The sequence below is a fragment of the Ornithodoros turicata genome, unplaced genomic scaffold (assembly GCF_037126465.1).
Source record: "Ornithodoros turicata isolate Travis unplaced genomic scaffold, ASM3712646v1 ctg00000829.1, whole genome shotgun sequence".
NCBI lineage: Eukaryota > Metazoa > Arthropoda > Arachnida > Ixodida > Argasidae > Ornithodoros > Ornithodoros turicata.
Genome location: NW_026999402.1, coordinates 437629 through 461139, shown reverse-complemented (window position 1 = coordinate 461139; position 23511 = coordinate 437629). Strand labels below are relative to the sequence as shown.

Here is a 23511-nt window from a genome sequence, read left to right as displayed (position 1 = left end):
GTGGCAGCCTTATCACCAAGAAGGTATTGCAGGTGACGAAGCAGCTGCGTGGGCTTACGGTCGCCAAGGTCGTCGCAAGAAAGGAGTTGCTGAATGCGGCGCTGCTCCGACGTCATGAGCCGCGTAATGAGGGCATCATTGAGTGCTGTATAAGCATCGCTGGGTGTGTGTGTGTGGGAGGGGGGGGGCGAGCAAGATATCGCGAACTTCGGCGGCGGCCGACGGGGGTAACCCTTCCACTATATACTGATACCTGCTCGTATCGGACGTAATTCCGCGCAAGGAAAAGTAGTTGTCGACCTGGACAAGCCAGAGGACGGGGTCATGGGCCCAGAAAGGTGGGAGGCGAACGTGTGCCTGCGATGCCGCTGAGATAGTGGAATCGTAGGAAGTAGAGGGCTGTGGGCCGAGCGGCGGAGAAAAGTGATCGCCGGCGGAAGGCTCAGAAGCACGGTTCAAGTCCGGGTCACCAGTTTATGGCAGCGTCATCGTACTTTATTCGTCATCGTCAGCGTTGTTGGCCTCACAGAGGTGGGCAGCATCACGGCCACCGCTCTGAGTGGAATTTGCATCCTGTGCCAACTTCAAAGGGATCTGTACCGATATATGTTTGATAGAGTCTGACGAAAACCAAGGGAAAACCCCAGAGCAGCTGCCAGCGGATTTCATGAATAAATATATTACTTCGCTCTGGTGGTGGTGGTGGTGATGGTGATAGCGCTTGCCGTTGTCGGCCTCACGTAGGTGGGCAACGTCACGACTGACGCCCTGGGGGAATGTGCGTCCTGGGCCGATTTCTAAGGGAACTGCGCCGACATGTGTCTGAAAGCGTCTGAGGAAACTTCGCTCTGAATCGTCACGAGCTCCCGTGCGATGACCAATCGTGTCGTTTCCTTAAGTTCCGGCCTACCGAAATGGTTTTCACGTGCCGCCGTGTGGCGTTAGAACATGCCTTAGAAGTAACTGCCAGCTTCTTTGAAAAGCGCGCTATAAATCTCCCCCTGACAGAAAACAGTATATATTCCATTCACCAGAAAGAAGCTGAAGAATTTGAACTTCAAGGTTCGAGGGGATGGAATCAAACGGACACATGCAGAGACGCAAATTCATAGGAATAATTATCAATCACAACTTGTCCTGGGCGAAACAGATCAAGAAGCCTCAGCAGACAATCAAGGCTTATACAAATATTATGAAGATTCACTGTTCACCAGGGGACTGTTCACAAAGCCATGGTAAAAGAAACACTGGTTTACAGCATCCCGTACGTGCGCAACATCTCTCCCCATCAAGAACCCAAGTTAAATTCCATCTTGGGAAGGAGACTCAGAATCTGCTTGGGAGTGCCGAGGACAACCAGGATTTCACCTAACCACCCCAAGTCTAATGGGCAAGCGGACTGCAATGAAGCGTTTCAATCCAGTTACAGGAGAGGAAGCAGAGGCACGAAAGCTTCTTTCTAAGTATCGAGCATCTCCTCATATCGCAACTGGATGTTCACTTTCGGAGTTACTAAGTAACCGAAGGGTTCGAATAGAATTGGATTATGTACGTCCCAAAGTATACAAGCGCCGGCAAATGAGGATGGTTGTACGAAAGCCTCACGAACCTTTGCTGCTGACGACAGTGTGTGGGCTGAGGATCCTACACGAAAGCAACACTGGGTAAAAGGTGTTCGGGGAAGGATTGATCGAGTTATTTACGACTTGGAGTTGCAAGACGGGAAACATCGTCGCGTTCACGTAGATCACCTGAAGGCTAGAGTGTCATCACTACCTGTTCACAATTTTACCAGACAGCAGTTACCCAGAACAGGCGCGACCATGCCACAAGGTCTCTGTGATCATACGTCATGCATGTCATAGGAACCATCGCTGCCAGTTTCCACCTCCAAGCCATCGCGGAACCCTCAATGACGTAGGCGGCCTCCCGCACTGTATCCACAGCGTGAGGGGGAGGAGTGTAGTAGCTGAAGGACACGTGCAGAAGGATGAAGATGATACCTGGAGCGCAGAGCCGTATATTAAAAGGGAGTCTGGCCATTGGGAGGAGTCACAAAAAGAGGCTCGACCTGTCAATCACAGTTTCGCTCCCCTGATTGGTTTGCTTTTTACCAAGGGGGTCGCCATGACACCATACTGCCACCCAAAATGGCGACCAAAAGAAACACAGTGAAGCGGGGATTTCGTGACAAAAAAATTTCACAGATTAACCTGATTTTACGCTGCAAATGTACATCCTAATATAAGTTTCTCGGAAATCAGTTTCAACTTACGCTCATCCGTCGATATCTAATCGAAAATAATACGTTTTGTCGCCGATGTTAGGCCTAGTGAACACGGCGATCGCGGCGATCACAACGAAATCATAACAAAAACGGCACTGTGCTGTACAATCTTATATTTAATTGCTGGATTTCATGGATATAAACATTCTTGCCTTTTATATTCCAACTGTTCATGTAGATTTGTTTAAAAATCATTCCGACGACAGAATGTGTCCCAGCAGGTGGTTCTGCCGGCAGCGGTGCAACGACGGAAGCAGACGACAACTCCCGACGTGCCTTACGCTCCCTAGGTGGCGCTCATCAAATTTCCACCAAAAATCCACTAGTTCTGCGGGTTGCGAGAAGTATCCATTCCAATCCCATCCAATCCACTTGCCACCCAAAATGGCGCTGCCCATGTTGGATAGGGGGACAAATAGTGAGGATAGGTTGATTGATAGCGCCCCATATTTCAAGACTTCATTGGTCAGAAAGCTGAAAAAGTGGGTGGAGCTTCAGGTATAGGCATGACCCATTAATGGCCAGACTCCCTTTTAATATACGGCTCTGCTGGAGCGTGGGTGCGAGCGACACGGTTTGGCGCACGAACGTATAGTTCGCTTGCCATCTTGGCTACCTGAGATTAAACAGTTGTGCTCTGGCAGCCGTCTCGTCTGCTAGCATTCGCAGAGACGAGAGTTAATCAAGCCCCCGGTTTAAGTACTGCGAAGTCTGGCGCATGTAGACGAAACCACAAGCTATATGACTACAGTAAAACTCATCTTTTGACGAAGGGACTGATTTTGAAAAAGATGTGAGACGAAGTACCCTATTGCCATTTCTAAGAGGCAAGAGGCAGATCATATTAATCAGACAAGCCTTTCAGACTGTGCGAAATGTTGAGGTAATGGATACAAATTTCGCTTTGCACTTAATGTTTTCCTCTACACTAAGACGAGATCCAACGTGTGAGTCTGTCCTCTGCTTTCCTGAAGGTAAATAATCACATGTGGCGGGTCAAGTGAGTAGGAAACTTTCGTAAGCATTGCTCTTGGTGGTGACAGTTGGAGACACAAACTTTCGCTACAAGGCTTCTGATGGCAATATGAAAACGCGCTTTACAAACGGCATCGTGCAAATATCAAGTTGGACGCGCTCCCAAAGCGGTTTCCCCTCTTCGCTTGCTTATCCGTTGGTGTCGTGCCACTCTGTCTGCCCATAAAACATCTTTGCCTGCCGCTATCTACCCGCTCTGTGTCATAAAACACCACCAGCCATTGTGTCGTAGCGTCATGTTTACGAACGTCAACTTGTTTTGCAGCACCCGACACTCGGATGCCGTGCAAGCATGGAAACGATTACTTATATGTAAGTATTGATATGTTAAATGCTGTTTATTTTCTAACGATGAAACCGAAACGCACAACACCAAAGAGAACTTTGCAGGTGAGCACAATAAATTTAAGAAATTTTGCAACTACAAATTCCTTACATTGTGAGCTAGCCTGAACAAAAAAAGCAAAGCACGGCGCTTGTGCGCATGCGTAGAACGCATTGAGCAAGGAAATTCGTCATTCGCCATTCCATATGTCGTCATTCATCACAACCTCGCACCAGTGGACTAGGTGGCACTTCGAACCCTTATGCGAAGAGCGCAGGGACTTGAAAAAAATAAGCACAGAATTCAACCTTTTTCACTTGAAGCAAAGTATGTGTTTACTGTCTACTATGTTCCCTTATTCATGTCTGGAAACAACTATTAAGAGATACTACACATTACTGTCTGTGTGTAGGAAGCCTTTCGCGGAAAATTTGATTTGTACATCATCTCGGGAACTATGTGCTTTGAATTCTTAATTCGAATTCGTGGGCTTCGAATACCACGGAATTGATAGAACACGATCATGTCATGGCTTTAGTTGCGTTCAGCCTTTATTCTTTGTGAGGCATTCGCCACTCACGGATAGGACACACAGAGGCTATAGGGGAACCAAGCGCAAGAGAGGTCGAAATGGTACACTGGATAGTTCGCCGCTCTCTTCTACCCACTGTCCCACGCTCGTGTGTCACACATCAGCATTTCTTTCTAACGATCACCGTAGTATAGCACGTCGCAAGTAACCGTCATTTACTTGCTTGCAGAATAACTGGGGACCACTTGGCTGCCATTTTTACTGCCGCGAACGTCCCCACGATATTGCCATGCGTCCTGACGGCAATGACTGTCAGGTAAGGAAAATAACAGCGAACCTCTTCAATCAATTGCACGTTCGTCAAATCCATTCACAGTGCCCTATCTATGTGAGACCCAATGGAGTTTCAAGGTGGACCCTTGAGAAGCCTACGAGAAATTTTCATTCGTGCACCACGCGCTAACCAGGCATCTTTGCAGTGTAGATGTAGGCGTGCTCCATTTGTATTGCCTATGGAATGGCCCTGTCCTTGAAGGACAGCGGCTAGCCATAGCCCATGGGCGTCTACAAGCGGGATAGCAACACTGTCTGGACATAAGCTGCTTCGACATTTGCGCGAAAAATACGAGATCCCTGAAGTCTTCGGCAAGGAACCTCACGAAGCAAAAATAAAAAATCGGCCCATCGTTGAGTTTGTGAGTTTTGTGCGAATGCTAGCTGACGACAAATTGAGCTCTCTCTCTCTCTCTCTCTGTTTTCTTTTTGTTCGTTAATACAAGGCTTCCACACTACAGGAAGTTGAACGTTTCTTATTATTATATTAGATGTCTGGGCTGGAACTTTCGGGAAACGGTCAGTTTTGGTTACGACATCAAAGCCCTGTCTGTCCAGAGAAGTAGTGAGTAAGCCTGAGGGTGAGAAGCAGTGTTCCTATAGTGACCGTAGGCCGCCTTTACTGAGGATCGACAGCAGGGAAGAGAATTGTGCAGTAGTTCCGTCCTGAGTTTCAGAGCTGAGGTTCACCAAGACTGGCAGAGCGCAGATTACCGAGCTAAAGACAGCGTTGAAGCTTTTGAACGTGCGCTCGCCCCCGCGATACGCTAAGATAATCTATGTCGCACTGTGAAACCTTGACGGACGGCCACTACAAGCTCTCATTCATGTATCTAACACATCTTGGTAATAGGGATCTGTCATCTGGCTGGAAGGGGACAACTGTTCTTATCCTGAAACCTAACAAGCCCCAATTCCCTATCGCCCTTTCGCCCTGTAAGTCAGACAGGCTGTATGCAAAATCTGCAAATGCAAAATGGTTTCTTCGTCGTCTCGAGTGATGGCCCGATGGGCTTGTCGACTGGTGTCCCGAGGGAATCGCTGGATCTCGTCGCCACCGAACCTCCATGAATTCAGTTCTCGACCTTGTTCTCCGCAGTGCGGCAGTGCGCAGTGCAGTTAGTGCTCATCGACGAATCGACGTGCTCATAGATGGAGCGCGGATCGTGCCCACCGACATGATATCAGCCTTCGTGGACATCAAGCGTGCTCATGATACCGTTTTGCACGTTTGTGTGCTGCATGCCTTGTTCATTTTTTATGTATCAGGTCGGCCCTTCAACTGGCTCCAATAATTCCCAATGCTCCGAACTGGCGTTGTCTGTACATCCGAAGGCCAAGCTCCAAACGAAAAGTTCCTTGAGCTCCAGTTCACATTCAAGGCTACGACAAATTTCTGTTGGTAGGTCTGTCTCGCCGTTTCCTTCGTGTGGTCACGAACTCTAATCTACATTGGTCTCGTCACATTAGTCACCTTCAATTAGGAACCTTGGCTTGAAGCCAGAGCGCAGTAACGGCTCCTAGCTATTCATGATCTTTGTGGCTCGGAGCAGGGCAGTGATGGGCGCTCCCTTCTTGCAGTTCACACAGCCTTCCAGCTCCGCGGAGGATTCCCACAACATCATTAAATATCCTTCGGAGTCTGTTTGCTCGTAGCCTTCATCGCTGCCTCGAAGTTCCAAGAATGACTGAATGGCTTTCTCTAGGTGTCTGGCCTCGCCCAGAGACTGTGAGGCTAAGGCCCTTTGCTCGGTTTTCTTTCCATTCCTGGAAGCGACCGGCTACTTTTGGCCGTCATCAATCCAACTTGCGTTATCATATCTCATCTCATCCTGGCTACAGTAAGGACCCTGCCCACATAAGTGAGGCCTGTGTCCTCATCGCCACCACCACAGCTCAGTGGCGTTACCGTTTGCGGCAAGTTGACTCTCCAAGATGGCGTGACATCCTTCTCCTATCGCCCTTTCCGAACCACACTTTCAGTGTCGCTAAATCAGCTGGACACTTAACCACCCAATACACTGTTAAAACAGAGGGGGGTTGTCGCGGTAGCTTGCCGGTAGTGGCCGCACTCAAGTGGGCATCGTCACGACTATAGCAAAAAAAAAAAAAAAAGAAAGTGGGAGGGGGGAGTTGCGGACTTCAAAGTGATGCATAGGCAGGATGACCGATACTGAACAGAACTTCACCACATATACATACGTAATAACGACATTTGTATGCAAAGCACTGCCTTCCTCCAGGCTATTAAATATATAATTGCCAGAACTTGCCGTGGAACATTATATAGACTACCAAAAGATGTTACGGGAGGAGTTTTATGTAAATTTTACATTGAAGGAGAGGCAATCGCATACTGTATATTGATTTGTTGGAAATGGGAGGAGGCGCCTATCTGGGACAGATCATCTTGTCCCAGAAAGGCGCCTCCCCTATTTCGAACAAATCATGACACAGAATGATATTATTCGTAATCATGGTTGGCTGGGAGCGTGCTATGCGGTGAAGTTCTGTTTTTACAGTGTATGTCAAAGTTGCCCGGCGAGCGGCCTAATCCAGCCCAGCAACGTTGTGCCCCAAAAGCACTATCTAGAGTTTCTTCACTTCTTTCTGCACTTCTGTCCTAACTGTCAAGCGACACATTATTTCATTTCGGCACATCATAGCCAGCAGTGAAGTAGTTTATTTCCCCTGGCGATGAAAATCCGCATCTTTATTAAATAAAACTGTTGTTGCTAGCGTAGAGCTCCTCAGACTTAAGGAGATGTTTCCGTTCAATTGGTGTTTTTAGCTCGTGTAAGATCTGTGTCTTGCTCTTGAAAAAAAATATAGAAGGAAAGCGCGAGTTGCTGCCGCACAAAGGCGGGATGATCATGAGTTGTTTGCGAATGAGGTCTCAAGATGTGAAAGTCATTTAAAGAAGCACGGAAAGCACTTTGAACAAAATTTTCGAGGTGGCGTATACTTGATATGAACATACGCGTGATATCAACATACTACCTGTAGTAGAAATCAACCGATTTACCACATCCGATCTGTCATGTCGTCCCAAGAAGGCGATGTATACCGGTCGAAGGAGAAGAAACACTCATAGCCAAAATTTATCTCCGAAAGTCCCAATAGAACCGCAAAGGCGTGCAACAACGTTTCAAATGTTCCAAGGGGGGGACCCCTTTCTTCTGATGAAGAGCGTCCGCTCGAAACATCAACTGTATTTTCCCATTTTTAAGTACACCACCCTCGGTTTTTACTCCTAGCTCATACAACACTCAATTGAGAATAGCATGCACTGTCTAGTTATTCCCTTTGTTCCTGTGTTTATCCCCGTTGTTTCGCAGCAGACTAGTGTCGACTGGCACACCTCTCTACGAAGTTACATGACGTCATACAGCACATCCTCATGTTCCTGTGTTTCAGAACCCGGCGACAGCACGCCAGGGCGGATGTTCGAAGGGCGCCTGCTATCTTGGATACCAGCGAAGTTGAATGGAGACGCGCGTAATAACGACATTTGTATGCAAAGCACTGCCTTCCTCTAGGCTACTAAATATATAATTGCCAAGACTTGCCGTGGAACATTATATAGAGTACCAAAAAATGTTACGGGAGGAGTTTTATGTGAACTTTACATTGAAGGAGAGGCAATATCACACTTTTCCTCCCTCAAATAGTCTGACAATTGCGCGATTTAGGAGAATTAAGGACCTGAAGCCCCCTGCATACACTCCTCCGTCCCCACCCTGTTAGCTGCAGCCTACCTCGGGGAAGTGTGGTCAGCCCCCTACCCTTCAATGTCATAATGGCCTACACTTTTGCACTGCTGCCCCATCACACGCGTCTCACGCTATATACCGACGGCATCTGCTTATGGACATCTGCCACTCGCCACGACGCCATTCAGTCTCGGCTGCAGGGAGCTCTAGATATATTGTCGCGTACCTCGCTGGCGGCGGCCTCTGTTCCACCCAGCAAGACTGTCGCCATGGCGTTCACTCGACGATCATTCAAGAGGTATCTGCTCATCATTGAAGGCTCACCCCCGCCATTTGTCTCGTGCTGCAAGTATCTGGGCGTGGTACTCGACTGTGACCCTTCCTGGTCTCGCAACATTAAGACCCTACCCACGAGGATCTCACGACAAAATTATTAAGAATCACGCCAGCACTACTCTCATTCCCAAGGCAGAAGAAGATAGAAAATGTCGGGGATTCCCGGACAACAGCAACCAGCGCCCGTCATGCACGGGCATGAAAATCATAAAAAAGGTGGACAAAGTTATCACGAGCGAAAGCATTAGTTACACAACAAATCAGTCCACCACAACAGGAGCGCAGACCGATGCGACTGCTCCATCCGACAACCAAGCACAAACTGAGCCGTCAAGGCGCCTTGTGCGGAACGACCGGGGACACGTCTGGCACTCCACGAGATCCAGCGAGCAAGTGACTGGGGCGCCGCGCCGCTACGCATGCGCGCGCGCTCTTAGCGCCCTCTGCGGCGACCACCAGTGAGAAGCAACACGACCGTACCTGCGAGAGGCTAAGAGAGAAGTGCATTCCTGCGCCCTCTTCTTGCGTTGCTCATTGGTCGTGACGTCATCCCATAGTCCCAAGGCTACACCGCTTTTTTTCACACGGTCGACACAACTGGACAAAGTCAATCTGCAATGAAGCCATGGCATGATGTCATCATGCACCTGCGTGGCTCAAGGGAGCGTACGCTGTAGACAGGGGACCTATTGTTTATTGAATCACTATCCCAAGATTATTTCCTTTGTGCTTCTATAACGATTGCAAAGGAAACTATTGGAGAAGAGCACCATGCATGAAAACTGATCGTAGGAATTCCAAAGTCTTACTCAATGAGACTTGCAAAAGAACAAAATATCCTAACGCATAACTATATCAATGGCTAATACGAGGACTAAGCACTCAACAAATCAATACAGAGTACGGGTAACAAGAAGCGCAGAACGATGCGTCTACTCCATCCGACAGCCAGGCACGGAACTGAATCGTAATGGTTTTTCTCCTCTATAAAGTCATGCATCTGTCCCTCTTGCGGTTACTTTCTGAACTAATTTAATCGCAAAATTAATAAGAATCGTTCTGGCATTATTCCTATTAAACTCAAGGGTACAGCATCACTAGCGTCATCGTCAAGGCAAGAACGATCAACATGAACCTTTCGTGTCCATAAAAGAAAAAAAATACAAAGCGTCAACAGAGGAAAGCATGCATGTCGGGGCATGTCAGAAGTGCTGTTAAACGAGGACAAGTCGCACGACTGCCGGGCAACAGAGGAAAGCAAACACAGAAAAACAGTTGAACAGAGTGAAAAAGACACTCACCATCATTTTTCACGTTCACTACATTCCCTCATTGTAAATCCGTTCGTCACAAAATCCACCACAATCGTCACACACCATTCACCAGTGACGAACCACACATCCGCACCCCATCAGAGGCAGACGGAACCCCACCGAAGCTACGCTCTTCCACTAACGGCCAACACAATTGCTAGGAACATAATTAATGCGTCCACACCCGTCAGTGTCCAAGAGAGAAGTGAATCCTTGCGCCCCCTGCAGGCCGTGCTCATTGGTCGTGACGTCAGCCTATTATCTCAGGGCCACACTGTTTTTTCCCACTAATGCTCCTCTGGACAAGGTCCACCTGAAACAATAGTGTCGCAGTATTACGTCATCATGCAGCTGCGTGGCACAAAGACGCGTACGCTGTAGACAGGGGACCTGTTATTTATTGAATCACTATCCCAAAATTATTTCCTTTATTCTACTATAACGATTGCATAGGAAACTATTGCAGAAAAACACCATGCATGAAAGCTGATTGCAGCAATTAAGCATTTCATTCCCAAGGTCTTACTAAATGAGACTTGCAAAAGAACAAAATATCCTAACTCCATCAATGGCTACATACAACAAGCTAATCGAGACATGTCCGGTCCCATCCGAGAGCCAGGGAGATAACTGAATAATGACGCTTTGTTCCTCGACTGGATAAAGCCATGCACCTGTCCCCTTTGCGGTTACTCTCTGAACTAAATGAATCGCAAAATTATTAAGAATAGCACTACTCCCATTCAGGGCAGTACTATCGTCAAGACAAGAATGTTCCTTGTCAAAAATAAAAAAAACTACATAGAGAAGGAAAACGTGACAGAACAGGTCAGGGCATGTCAGCGCATGTTTGTCAGACAACAAGGGGGGAAAAGCAAAGAGAAACACTTGAACAAAGAAGAAAACCAGCATCAAACTATTTCTAAGCACACGCACCCCTCTTATTCAAAAACAGTGCTCATCATAAATCCGTCCAGGACAATACACACCATTTTTCTAGTGCTACACTTTTTTCCAGTAACGGACAATGCATTGCTACAGACTGAGTGACGTCATCACATCCTGCCTGAAGAAGACAGCGGCAAAGACAAAGACTCATATTATTTATTGAATCGCAAGGTTATTTCCTTTGTCCGACTCTTAATGACGTTCACTTTTACAATAAAATTCAACAAAAAAAAAGAACCGTGCATATTAGCGATTTTCACCCCCAAAGGCTCATCATAGTCATTAGAATCACAACACCAGTAAACTACCACTGCTCTTTTAAAATAATAAGTGAGACCACTCAACATCATCACCAGGCTTATGTAATACATGACCCTTTCTATGCTCCTATAGTCGTTGTCTGAGGCTACACCTGCGAGCAAAAAGGCGCGAAAGCCGGGGGGCAAAGTTCCATTCGCGCACGACAAAGCACAAGACAGAAAGCCTTTACGGGAACATGATTGCATTCCCACCATATTAATGATTTTCTCTCTTGCATTGCAATTTAGAAAAACTACTACAAAACGATAATTTTAGGAGCCAATTAAAATTCTACTTTCTATGGAAACTATAATTGTCCTATTACTTGGATCGCTATTAATGAAGCGCTCCAATTTTAATTTTTCTCTCTTCCCATTTCAGCCTTGTCATGCAGTAAAGCAGACTCACATCCAAAATAATTAATTTACACTGAGGGTACCATGCTTCAGGAATTCCTATCCTGCGCTCACATACCAGGATTTCTGCGCGAATACCTATAATAGCTTACTTCTTCAACATACCGAGCTCCTAACAACATCTAACAAACAAGCAGAGAAACCCACTTCTCATGAATTCAGCTTTACCATGCGACTTTCTTCTGCGCAAAAGCAGTGATTTGAGGAAAGAGCAGCAAAAATTGCACGCACTTGTGCTTGACTTCAAAAACTGAAGAATATGCTAATAAACTAAGAAAAAAGACACTCATGTCTGGTATCAGATAATTATTGCATAATGCTACATACACAGCCGCATTGTCCCTTCGTAAATAAAGCACAGGACAAGGGCACACAAATTCCTTTAAGCGAGAAGGGAAAACGCTTAAGACGGAGCGCTCAGGAATAATAGCAGAGTCACCGGACATCGCTACGCGGCTAACACAAGCTAACAACAAGATAATAGCGGCGGGTAAAATTGCAACACTGCTAAACAAGCCCCAACATGCCATGATGACGTCGCAAACCAGGAAAAAAGCACGCACACACAGACATCAGCTCAGGAATGCACAAGGAGAGGTGCTTTATTGGAATTTCTCCTCCACGCTCACATATCAGCATTCCCGCACAAATACTTATAACTGCTTATTTCATCAACATGTCAAGCAAAGTGAATACTGACACTCAACAACATATAACAAAAAACTAACAAATTCCATTCTCAGGAACTGTCCTCTGCCGAGCGGCTTTCTCCTGCTCTACCTGGATGCCCCTCACCTACATTATGAGTAAAAGCAGTGAAAGAAGACAAGAACCGGAAAAATTACACGCACTTTTGCTCGCACAGCTATAAGAGAAAAAATTAAAATAACGAGGCACACGCTAATAAACTGTGACAAAGACACACATTTCTGCTCTCAGATAATTATTGCATAATGCCACATACACAGTCGCATTGCCCTTGCGTAAAGAAAGCACACGACAGGGATACATAAATTTCCTTAAAAGAACAGTCGCATCGACCACAGATCGATTCCGAAACCACAGTGAAATGCGATTCCTCATCATTCACTGACCATGACTCCGAAAGTCCCATCCCGATCGACGGAATACTTTTTTTTATAATTCGTGTGTAAGCGGCGCAACAGCAGACGACGGATGCTGGCGTCAAGCGGAACTCCCTGCTGAGAATCTTTAGCAACGTCATAAGGAATCTGACCAATAAGAACGCGGCGAACCAGAGGAGTCCCCACGACTTGCAGCTTGCATGAGCAAGGTCAGCGAGGCGGCGAAGGCGAAGGCACATACGGCGATGGCGGACTCGGAACGCGAAAGTGGCGAATCGTGCTGTTCAAATGCCTTTAGTAATAGCTGCCGTGACGAATATACATGTTTGATGACGGCCCATATTCGACGGATCCGCTTCCTCTGCAAGTCGCTGGTGATCAGTGGCGTAGCCACGGGGGGGCTAGGGGGGACTCGAGCCCCCCCTACCTGCCACGACGGACCCACGCAAATCGCGTAAATCCGAGGAGAAAATAATATATGGGGAGGGGGGGGGGGACAGGGTGACGATCGCGAAAGTTCTTACAGTTCATGGCGTCTATCTAATCGGAACTCTTGAATTGTTTTCGAAGTATGAGCTTTTCGAAATCCTTCCGATCTCGTGACATGTACGGTCGTTCATCGTACTCGTCTCGGTACGGTCATGGTTGGAGTGCTCAATACTTGATCCCGTGACATTCACTACGACGCAGGAAACAATCCAAGTGCTTGTGCGGCGTCTGTGCTCCCCAGGAACAGGATGAGTTCCTATATGCTGCAGTGCTGGGAAAGTGGCAGAGTCGTGCAATGACGGCGAAGCACAGTGTAAACACGCACACTTTGTTCCCAGCTCTCTGTCTTCGGCCAGAACTTCTGGTGGTGTATCCACCACAGTATTGCAGCGAGGACCACAGTCTTCGCCTACTGTACCCACGATAGATAGGTACGTTGAGCAATCCTGGGTACTCTCTCTCTGATTCTTTTTTTTTCTGTCTTTTCTTTATTTTTTATTTTTTGGGAATAGCAAGCCGACACCCTGTCTGGCTGACCTTTCCCTCGTTCCTCTTCTTTGTTACAATTAAACATATCCCCCCCCCTCATTTTCGTAGTTGTCGTCGTTGTTTGCACACACGACGAATGTCCCATGAAAGTTACAAAGGCAACTGTACAACTGAAGGGCCTAGTTAGAATGAGAATGATTATCAGGAAATTACTGTGCTACGTGTTTAGGAAAGTGTCCTTTCTCTTTACAGCTATCCCAGGTTCACTGCTTATTGTGTGTTTACAAGCTGAGTTTGGAGATTCCTTGAACCGAGAACCAGACGACAGATACCTGGGGGGGGGGGGGGGGGTCCTCCGCATGATTCGCCAACGTTTTTCCATCCCGTTCCTATCTGGGCTATCATCTTTCTTGTGCCTCATTTCCTGTTCACACCTACGCCATAATAGACTTTTGTAGTTTCCAATTGAGAAGTGAGAATCTGTGTTACCACAGTAATCCCGATAAGCGCAAAGATATATGCAGGAGCAATAAACTACCTGGCCAGAAGTGACAGTTATACTTTTAATGGTAGTGTCGTGCTTCTTATCGTTGGCAGTATTATAGTATTGTAGCATGTGAGGGATATAGCACGTCAAATAATTCCAGGTAACGTTTCATAACTTCACTAATGGTACAGTTACACCTATCATAGTAAATGATACATCTGTCTGGGAATGTCCACAATTTGTCATTCCCACAGAAGATTGTTCTGCCTCGATACAGCAAAACAAATTTTGATACATGTCATTGATCCAATTTTTTTAGCACCACTGTTTTTGAAAACAGCTTTCAAGACTAACTTCAGATATCCTTGGCAGAGCATTACCTCCTGTCTATGTATTATAATAATTATTATAATGACAGGCAATAGGTTACACAAATGTGAATACATCTTTGTTAGTGTTGACTGAGTGTTGTCCATTCAAGAGCCATTGCATAAGTTCACATCCAACTCTTCATGCACAGATATTTATTATTTGCTATGCACAGACAGTTATCAGCGTGTACCACGCTGGCCATGTCCCTTGGCATCTGAAGCGGGGACACACACAAAAAAACAGCTTCGTAAGTACTTCAATTGCAATGAAAATCTAGAATTGTGTGTTCCTTACATTTCTGGACGGTTTCATGAACTTCGGGTAATTAACACGGGGTAGACGAGTTCCACCTTCAGTTACCTTTTCCTAACGCACAATTAGTAATTTACCAAGGACCTCAAGCTTGGGGGGTGTTGCAAAAAAATTGGGGCTGCAGTGGTAACAGTGGTACACAGGGGAAAAAACTAGGAGTGTTGTGGGGGAATCTGAATCGATCTCTGGGAACAACCACGTGTAAAATTTTGGAAGGGTTAGTACATCCTGAAATGATCCTCATTCCTCGGCCCCCACTGCTCGAATAATGCACCTCCCTTTTACAGTAAGATGCCTCTTACTATCTACGGCATATCCTATAAGCTCACAGGACAGCAAATTTGGCCAATGCCTATGTGACAGTGCCTCGTAGAATATGCAGCTTTTCTGTTGAATAGACAATACATTTCTGCATGGTAGCCCCTTTAATGTCTCGAGGTAGGTGCATCATTTTACGTTTAACCAGCAGTAATGTATAGCATTGCAGAAAAGGAAACTAGGGTCTGATCTCAACGCTGCGTCAGCATTATTCATTATCTCACAATAAAGTTGTTGTTGACAGCCTCTGCACAAGCATTCGGGTGGACCTGAAAAGGACCTTTTTCTTTTTTTTTTTTTTCGTTTCCTTCTTTCAAGTTATTTTGTGCTTGCATGTAGCTGTGAGATGTCAGTAGAAGCCATGAAGTCATTCCTCATTCTCTTTACTTCTTGAACTTGGATGAAGAAAGCACTGTTCTGGAAGATCCTAATTTGTCAGAGGCGTCGTACGGGCCATAGTGTACAAACCAGGTCTCTCAGCCAAATTGTCGTGCATACACGTACATTGTTTGATGCCGTTTCATGGATGGATGGGACTTGCATCAGCAGCACCTGGTCCTTCTATAACACAGAACGTCAAAAGTGCACCTCATGTTGGCTACGACAACCGCAAAGACCGCCACCCTAGAGCACACAAACAGTTCACAAACAACGAGATAAAAGGAAACTGGGAAGTGGTTTATGGCGCTTATGTTACGGACAGAGGTACTGCTTGTATATAGTGGCTGTTTCTAATACCAGCACACAAACAGCGTCAGTTCTTCCGTTTAGTGATCGGGGCTCATAGTTTGTGAATTGCTCTGTGTCCAAAAATTGTAAACACATTATATGTATTTAAGTAATATACCTACCACTTGTGCTTGACCCTGTCGAGCTGCCTGCAGCTGTAATACACATGAAAACAAATCCTGTCTACCACTTTCCACAAAAGGAGACGAAAGTAACAGGTTCAGTAACAGGGAAAGTTTCATGATAACGCGTCCGATAACGAGAAAAGCCAACCACGTTCATATGAATGATCATGTTCTTTTACTTGTTTATTGTATTTTATTTATCTATTTATTAATCATAGGTCAGGGGATACGTTATGGGAGTACCGATTTCGTCGTTTGCTGCTAAGTTACTCACGCGCAAAAGTGACAGATCCGATTGGGAAACTATATAGACATTGTGACTTACTGTCGAAGTTGCTGGCTCCCTTTGTTCGTGGAACACTGTCGGAACGGCGTCAAGTTTCAGTTCTTTCCTTTTTTGTGTCAATCCAAGTTGCACTTGCATGATGTTCTCATCCAGGTACACATCACCTGTGAAATCCAGGAGCATACACGGACAGCACGAATACTCCTTGCTTCATCTGGATACCCGCTAGTCATGTAGTCGCTACATGTAGTCGCTAGTGATGTAGCTGATTCCAGCTTTCGCTTCGTCTGGCTGTAGCTGTACTCTAGGCGTGCGAAATCAACGTCGAGGTTTTCGAAGGAAGTTTTCCTGGAGTCGGGAACGCTGCATCTGTTTCCAAGCGACATCTCACGCGAACGATGCAAGCGTAGAGATTCTCCCGATTCACAAAGAGTATCCGCGTCACTAGAAAGTGTCACATGTGAATACCGGCGAAGTCCAGGAAAAAAACAGAGCAGCCCCAGACTTGGCGGCAGACGACAAGGTCCTTCACAGCGGATTAGCCAGATTCCACGTTGCGTCACGCGATGTTGTTGGCGCTGGCGCTTTCGAGGATCAAAACGAAACCGGATATTTTAAATTCGATTCTTCATCACACGGGCTCTTTTGGAAGGGGAAAATTTGGTAAATAGCTCGTGGCAGTGTACCGAACACATTGGTATTGGATTCGTGACTATAGTTCCGGATGCGACAGTCCCTTTAAGTGAGCAGGGAAAATGCTTAAGTCGAACCGCTCAGGAATAATCGGAGAATCACCGTTTATCGCTACGCGGCTAGCACAACATGACAGCAACAAGATATTAGCGAAGGGTAAAAATTGCAGCAAGAAAGACACTACTGAACAAGTCCAGGCATGCGACATCGCATACAAAATACTGCTCATCGGGGAAAAGGCCTAAGCCTGCGACAAAAAATCATAGAGCATACACAACTTGATTTTTCTATTTCGCGTAAACTAAACGCGGTCTGCTTGGAAAACGACGCACAAATTTTCTTAGGGAGCAGAGAAATATACGAATTTCTACTCCGTGCTCATATACCAGCATTTGTGCTCAAAAACCCATGACTGCAAAATTAAGCACTGCTTACTTCATCGAGATATCGAACACCCAACAAAACCAGACAAACAACCCCACTTCCACTGATAGAACACTATTCAGCTTTTACCAGGAGGCTTTCTTCTGCGTAAAAGTAGAGAAAAGAAGAAATCAGTAGCGAAAAATTACACGCACTTTTGCTCGCATAGCTACAAGAGAAAAAAATAAAATAACCAGGGACACGCTAATAAACTGTGACAAAGACACCCATTTCTGCAATGAGATAATTATTGCATAATGATAAATACTCAATTGCATTGTCCCTGTGTGAAGAGAGCACAGAAAAAGGACACTCAATTTATCTTAAGCGAGCAGGGAAAGTCCTACTTTCTACTCGGACAGCTTAATATCATAAAGTCTGAATTTTTGCAAAGAAAACAAAGCTTAAACAGGGCTACGAACGTGACAGATACATACTAACAAACAAACAACAACAGGACCGGCGTCGGCCACTCATAAAATACCCTGCCCAAAACAAAGACTTCACCAGGTTCGCGAGGCAATTACATTAAAAACGCTCGTCCTATCCTACAGATAGCAATGCAAACTTGTCTACCCTTATTTTTAAACCACTATTTCACGCAATAGTACATAAATGTATCACTCGTGTCATACGAAAAGTCAAACAAATAGCACTTACTTGTCAAGTGGGGTGCCAGCGCGCGCACACACACACAGACACACACACACTCACATTTTCACACTCACAAACACAAAGTCTATTTTCACAACCACATAAATCCATATTATTCCTCAGGTCAATAATTATCCTACCATCGTCAAAAGAAGGCACACGCATGTATGCGAACGCCAAACAATAGGTCTTCGTTACGGATGTAATAGGATATCGTCACTCGGCCGGCGCGAACCAAAAAAAGAAAAGAAAGGAATGCATGTTCGCTATACATCCACGAAGAAAACGGTGCCGTGCTTCTACGCAGCGATCATTATAGAGGAGTGAATTCACTACGTTTTCCTTTTATTTCCTTGCACCCATATATTTTGCAAGAATATTATAAAGCAGAACGGATAAATGTGAACATCCTTCGCTACACACTGTAGCTCTCATCATCTTTAAACCAAACCACTTAACATGTGTTCATAGGCCTTCGGCCTATTTTCCCTTCACTAAATAGGAATTTCCCTTCACTAAATAGGTGAGCCGATAATGACTCAAAATAAAATCAAATAAAATAATCATTCCACCAGCGTTGGCTGCAAGTTTGGGTACCCAACAGAGCCTTGCGCTCTCATCAACACGCCTTGGGCTGGCCTTACACACCCGGAGCCTTTTTGAATACATTCTGCTGTTGCCGGAATAAAATACTTAAAAAGCGATAAAAACCGGGCTGTTTGGTGGTACATCTAAAAGCGATAAAACCCCGGTGCAGGGGACACAAAGAGACAACACAAACGAAGCACTGCCAGTGCTTCGTCTGTGTTGTCTCTTTGTGTCCCCTGCACCGGGGTTTTATCGCTTTTAGATAAAATACTTATCGCGAGGGTACTACAATGTCAGCTGTGTTGCTGTTTAAGTGATAAAACAGTGCGCTCACTCGGAGAATCGCGCACGTCACGCGTCCAAACCGCGAGGACGGGCCCGCGTTGCGTTCGCACGGGGAATCGCACGCGTCGCGAGTCCAAACCGCGAGAACGGGCCGGCGCACGGCTCGCGCGGAGCGCGGTTCGGGCGCACTGTTTTATCACTTAGACAGCAACAGAGCTGACATTGTGGTACATTGTAGGAAGTGGGGTTGTTTGTTTGATTTTGTTGGGTGTTCGACATCTTGATGAAGTAAGGAGTGCTTAATTTTGCAGTCATGGTGTTTTTTTTTAATTCTGTGTTAGCGCCGCGAAGCAACTGTGGCTATGAGCGGCGTATAGACGTGGACATATGAAGAGAGGACAGCAGGTAGGAGTGGGGGACAGGGGGTTAGTATGCGTCCTGGGCCGACTTCAAGGGGAACTGTGCCGACATTCGTCTGGAAAGTCTTCGGAAAACCCAGGGAAAACCTCAGACAGCACAGCCGGTGACAGGATTCGAACCCGTGTCACCTCCCAGTCACGGCGTGGAAAGCGATAATCGTAACCACTATGCCACGGGAGCTGGTCATGGGTTTTTGAGCAGAAATGCTGGTATCTGAGCACGGAGTAGAAATTCGTATATTTCTCTGCTCCCTAAGAAAATGTGTGCGCCGTTTTCCAAGCAGACCGCGTTTAGTTTACGCGAAATAGCAAAATGAAGTTGTGTATGCTCTATGATTTTCTGTCGCAGGCTTAGGCCTTTTCCCCGATGAGCAGTATTTTGTGTGCGATGTCGCATGTCTGGACTTGTTCAGTAGTGTCTTTCTTGCTGCAATTTTTACCCTTCGCTAATATCTTGTTGCTGTCATGTTGTGCTAGCCGCGTAGCGATAACCGGTGATTCTCCGATTATTCGTGAGCGGTTCGACTTAAGCCTTTTCCCTGCTCACTTAAGGAATTTGTGCATCCCTGTCCTGTGCTTTCTTTACGCAAGGGCAATGCGACTGTCTATGTGGCATTATGCAATAATTATCTGAGAGTAGAAATGGGTGTCTTTGTCACAGTTTATAAGCGTGTGCCTCGTTATTTTATTTTTTTCTCTTATAGCTATGCGAGCAAAAGTGCGTGTAATTTTTTGCGGTTCTTTTCTTCTTTCACTGCTTTTACTCAGAATGCAGGTGAGGGGCATCCAGGTGGAGCAGGAGAAAGCCGCTCGGCAGAGGAGAGTTCATGAGAATGGAATTTGTTTGTTTTTTTGTTATATGTTATTGAGTGTCAGTATTCACTTTGCTTGATATGTTGATGGAGTAAGCAGTTATAAGTATTTGTGCAGAAATGCTGGTATGTGAGCGTGGGGGAGAAATTCCAGTAAAGCACCTCTGCTTGTGCATTCCCGAGCTGATGTCTGTGTGTGCATGCTTTTTCCTGGTTTGCGACGTCATCATGGCATGTCTGAACTTGCTTTGCAGTGTTGCAATTTTACCCGCCGCTATTATCTTGTTGTTATCTTGTGTTAGCCGCGTAGCGATGTCCGATGACTCTGCTATTATTCCTGAGCGCTCCGTCTTAAACCTTTTCCCTTCTCGCTTAAAGGAATTTGTGTGCCCTTGTCCTGTGCTTTATTTACGAAGGGACAATGCGGCTGTGTATGTAGCATTATGCAATAATTATCTGATACCAGACATGAGTGTCTTTTTCTTAGTTTATTAGCATATGCTTCAGTTTTTGAAGTCAAGCACAAGTGCGTGCAATTTTTGCTGCTCTTTCCTCAAATCACTGCTTTTGTGCAGAAGAAAGTCGCATGGTAAACCTGAATTCATGAGAAGTGGGTTTCTCTGCTTGTTTGTAAGATGTTGTTAGGGGCTCGGTATGTTGAAGAAGTAAGCTGTTATAGGTATTCGCGCAGAAATGCTGGTATGTGAGCGCAGGATAGGAATTCCTGAAGCACCGCTACCCTCAGTGTAAATTAATTATTTTGGATGTGAGTCTGCTTTACTGCATGACAAGGCTGAAATGGGAAGAGAGAAAAAATTGGAGCGCTTCATTAATAGCGATCCAAGTAATAGGGCAATTATAGTTTCCATAGTAAGTAGAATTTTAATAGGCTCCTAAAATTATCGTTTCATTGTAGTTTTTCTAAACTGTAATGCAAGAGAGAAAATCTTTAATATGGTGAGAATGCAATCATGTTCCCGTAACGGCGTTCTGTCTTGTGCGAATGGAACTTTGCCCACCGGCTTTCGCGCCTTTTTGCTCGCAGGTGCAGCCTCAGACAACGACTATAGGAGCATAGAAAGGGTCATGTATTACATAACCCTGGTGATGATGTTGAGTGGTCTAACTTATTATTATAAAAGAGCAGTGGTAGTTTACTGGTGTTGTGATTACTAGTGACCATGATGAGCCTTTGGGGTGAAAATCGCTAATATACACAGTGCTTTTGTTGTTAAATTTTATTGTAAAAGTGAACGTCATTAAGATTCGGACAAAGGAAATAACCTTGCGATTCAATAAATAATATGAGTCTTTGTCTTTGCCGCTGTCTTCTTCAGGCAGGATGTGATGACGTCACGCAGTCTGTAGCAATGCATTGTCCGTTACTGGAAAAAAGTGTAGCACTAGAAAATGTCGTCAAGAAAAATAATATCGAAAGAATGAAGCACGAAGTCAGACTAACTATTTAATACGTGAGCTTTCGGGCACAGTCTGCCCTTCTTCGACAAAATAAGCAGTTAAAACATTGCTTATATAAGGAGTGGGATCGGTGTTGTTGTTTGAGTGGGGACTGTTGTCTGCTCTCGGCTCTGCTCGGCCGAATGCACTCGTAATTTTTTCAAGTGTTCCTCCAAGGGTTCCTTCTTTCTACGGTACTTGTGACCAGTGGAACTTTCTACAACGTACTAACACCGCGATAGAACTGCTGAACGATCATTTGTGGTATTTGTCCATGATGTGTAAAGGCGTTGCTTTCGTTCGTCACAGACGTATCGAGGCATCTCCTTGGCAATTTCTCGCCTTGGATGGCCACCACTTAAACCCACAGGGTTCCCGTGTGCTAGCCTCTCACTATCGCAGTTGCTTGGCACATCACGTCACAACCACCCCATCTACTCCATGTTTCCTGGATCAATACTTTCCGACTCTGACTGCCTCTTCCAGTCATCAACATGTTGCCTCACACGCTTCCGGCAACATTCATCCGACTGAAACGCAGAGTCCCCATTCCCTTGGCAGCCCACCTTCTTCTCCAGTTCAGTCTACAACAAGACCACCGACACCCGAAAATTACGCAGAGGCTGCTACTCCGGCTCCGCCACAAAGCAGCTCGACCCGGACAAACAGTACCCCAGCACAGCCGTCACCAGGGGTGTCATCATCACAGAATGGTGGTGTCCGAAAGGGCCGTCGTAAACGATCATCAAAGGTTAAAAAGAATTGACTCCAGGACGATACTTCTTGTAAGGCAAAAAACTACTTCCTAAAAGCACGTAAAATACTCGACAAAAAATTCGTTATGCTTCTCATCAATCATTTTTACCAGATTAAATTAGTCATAAGGTCAGCCCTAGAGGCTTTACTCTAAAGCTTTAGCCGATTTTTCAGTTTCACTCATCACGTAACTCCACCCAATGGCGAAAAGTTCTTAATAACGCTTCCTTGGACCTTATTAAGATAACACACTTCGAGATATCTCATATCCTTAAAGATTGCGATAATCAGCTTCGTCAGCTAGTCCCTTTCCTTACTGACAGTGATCTATCTGAGCTTACATCGTTCTGCTCCAAAAGGATTAACGAACTTAATTCTATTAAAGTCAATAAAGCCAAACGCGATAATGTTTCGTTTACGCCACTGGAGGACTCTGACGTTTGTGAGCCACTTTATCCAGCAAACTCATCATCTCCGCCCCAAACACAAACAGTCTTTAACTTTTCTGATACTGATCTTAGTCAGTCAGAACTTAGTGTTCTATCCAAAGGGCTCAGCTTCGCCACCGCAGACTCTCGCATAGATAACTTTGAGATTATTGATGATTTACAGAACTTATGCAGAAGAATGCATCTTCAAACATTTTTCCATGGTAGGCCAAATGATACCAATGGCAATTTTAACAAACCTTCTACTTGGACCCCAGACCCTAACAAGACTAGTCCATTAATTGATAACTACATTGAGGCTGTGCATAACGATATCACCAACATGATCAGAAATAGTCCTCATTCTCCCCGCCAGAACCTCACATTTGAAGAAAAGTCGCCATTAAGACACTTAAAATCCCGTTCTGATATAATAGTTAGACCAGCAGATAAAGGAGGTGGTGTCGTCGTTCTTAAAGGGAACGAAAAGTGAAAAGTAACCCCCATATTTTTGCCCACTGTCGTGCACAACATCGTTGTTTGATAAGATACAGAAAGCATTACTTCTCAATTCCGCATATTTTTTACGTATAAATATTTTGAAGATTGCCGGAACATGGACGGTGCTGCCAGCGAACGGCGAAAAAGAGCAACTTGGGTTTCGGTCCAGGGCTCCCAGGGATTGGTCAACCAGAGTTAATTTTGTAGAGAACAAAGCTGACGCACATTATCTTACAGCTAAACACCATTTTAAAAATGACGCTC

The 23511-nt window shown here is 45.5% G+C and overlaps 1 protein-coding gene across 1 annotated transcript in view; it reads left to right on the top strand.

The window, feature by feature from the left end:
- Nucleotides 1-8011, top strand: part of LOC135375114 (uncharacterized) — a 47596-nt gene extending 39585 nt beyond the window's left edge. Inside the window, exons 5-7 of the mRNA XM_064607824.1 lie at nt 3588-3634; nt 4409-4495; nt 7930-8011. Of these exons, the coding sequence (XP_064463894.1) occupies nt 3588-3634; nt 4409-4495; nt 7930-7998 (203 nt within the window). The 3' untranslated portion in view covers nt 7999-8011. The remainder of the gene's footprint in view (nt 1-3587; nt 3635-4408; nt 4496-7929) is intronic.
- The last annotated feature ends 15500 nt before the right edge of the window (nt 8012-23511 follow it).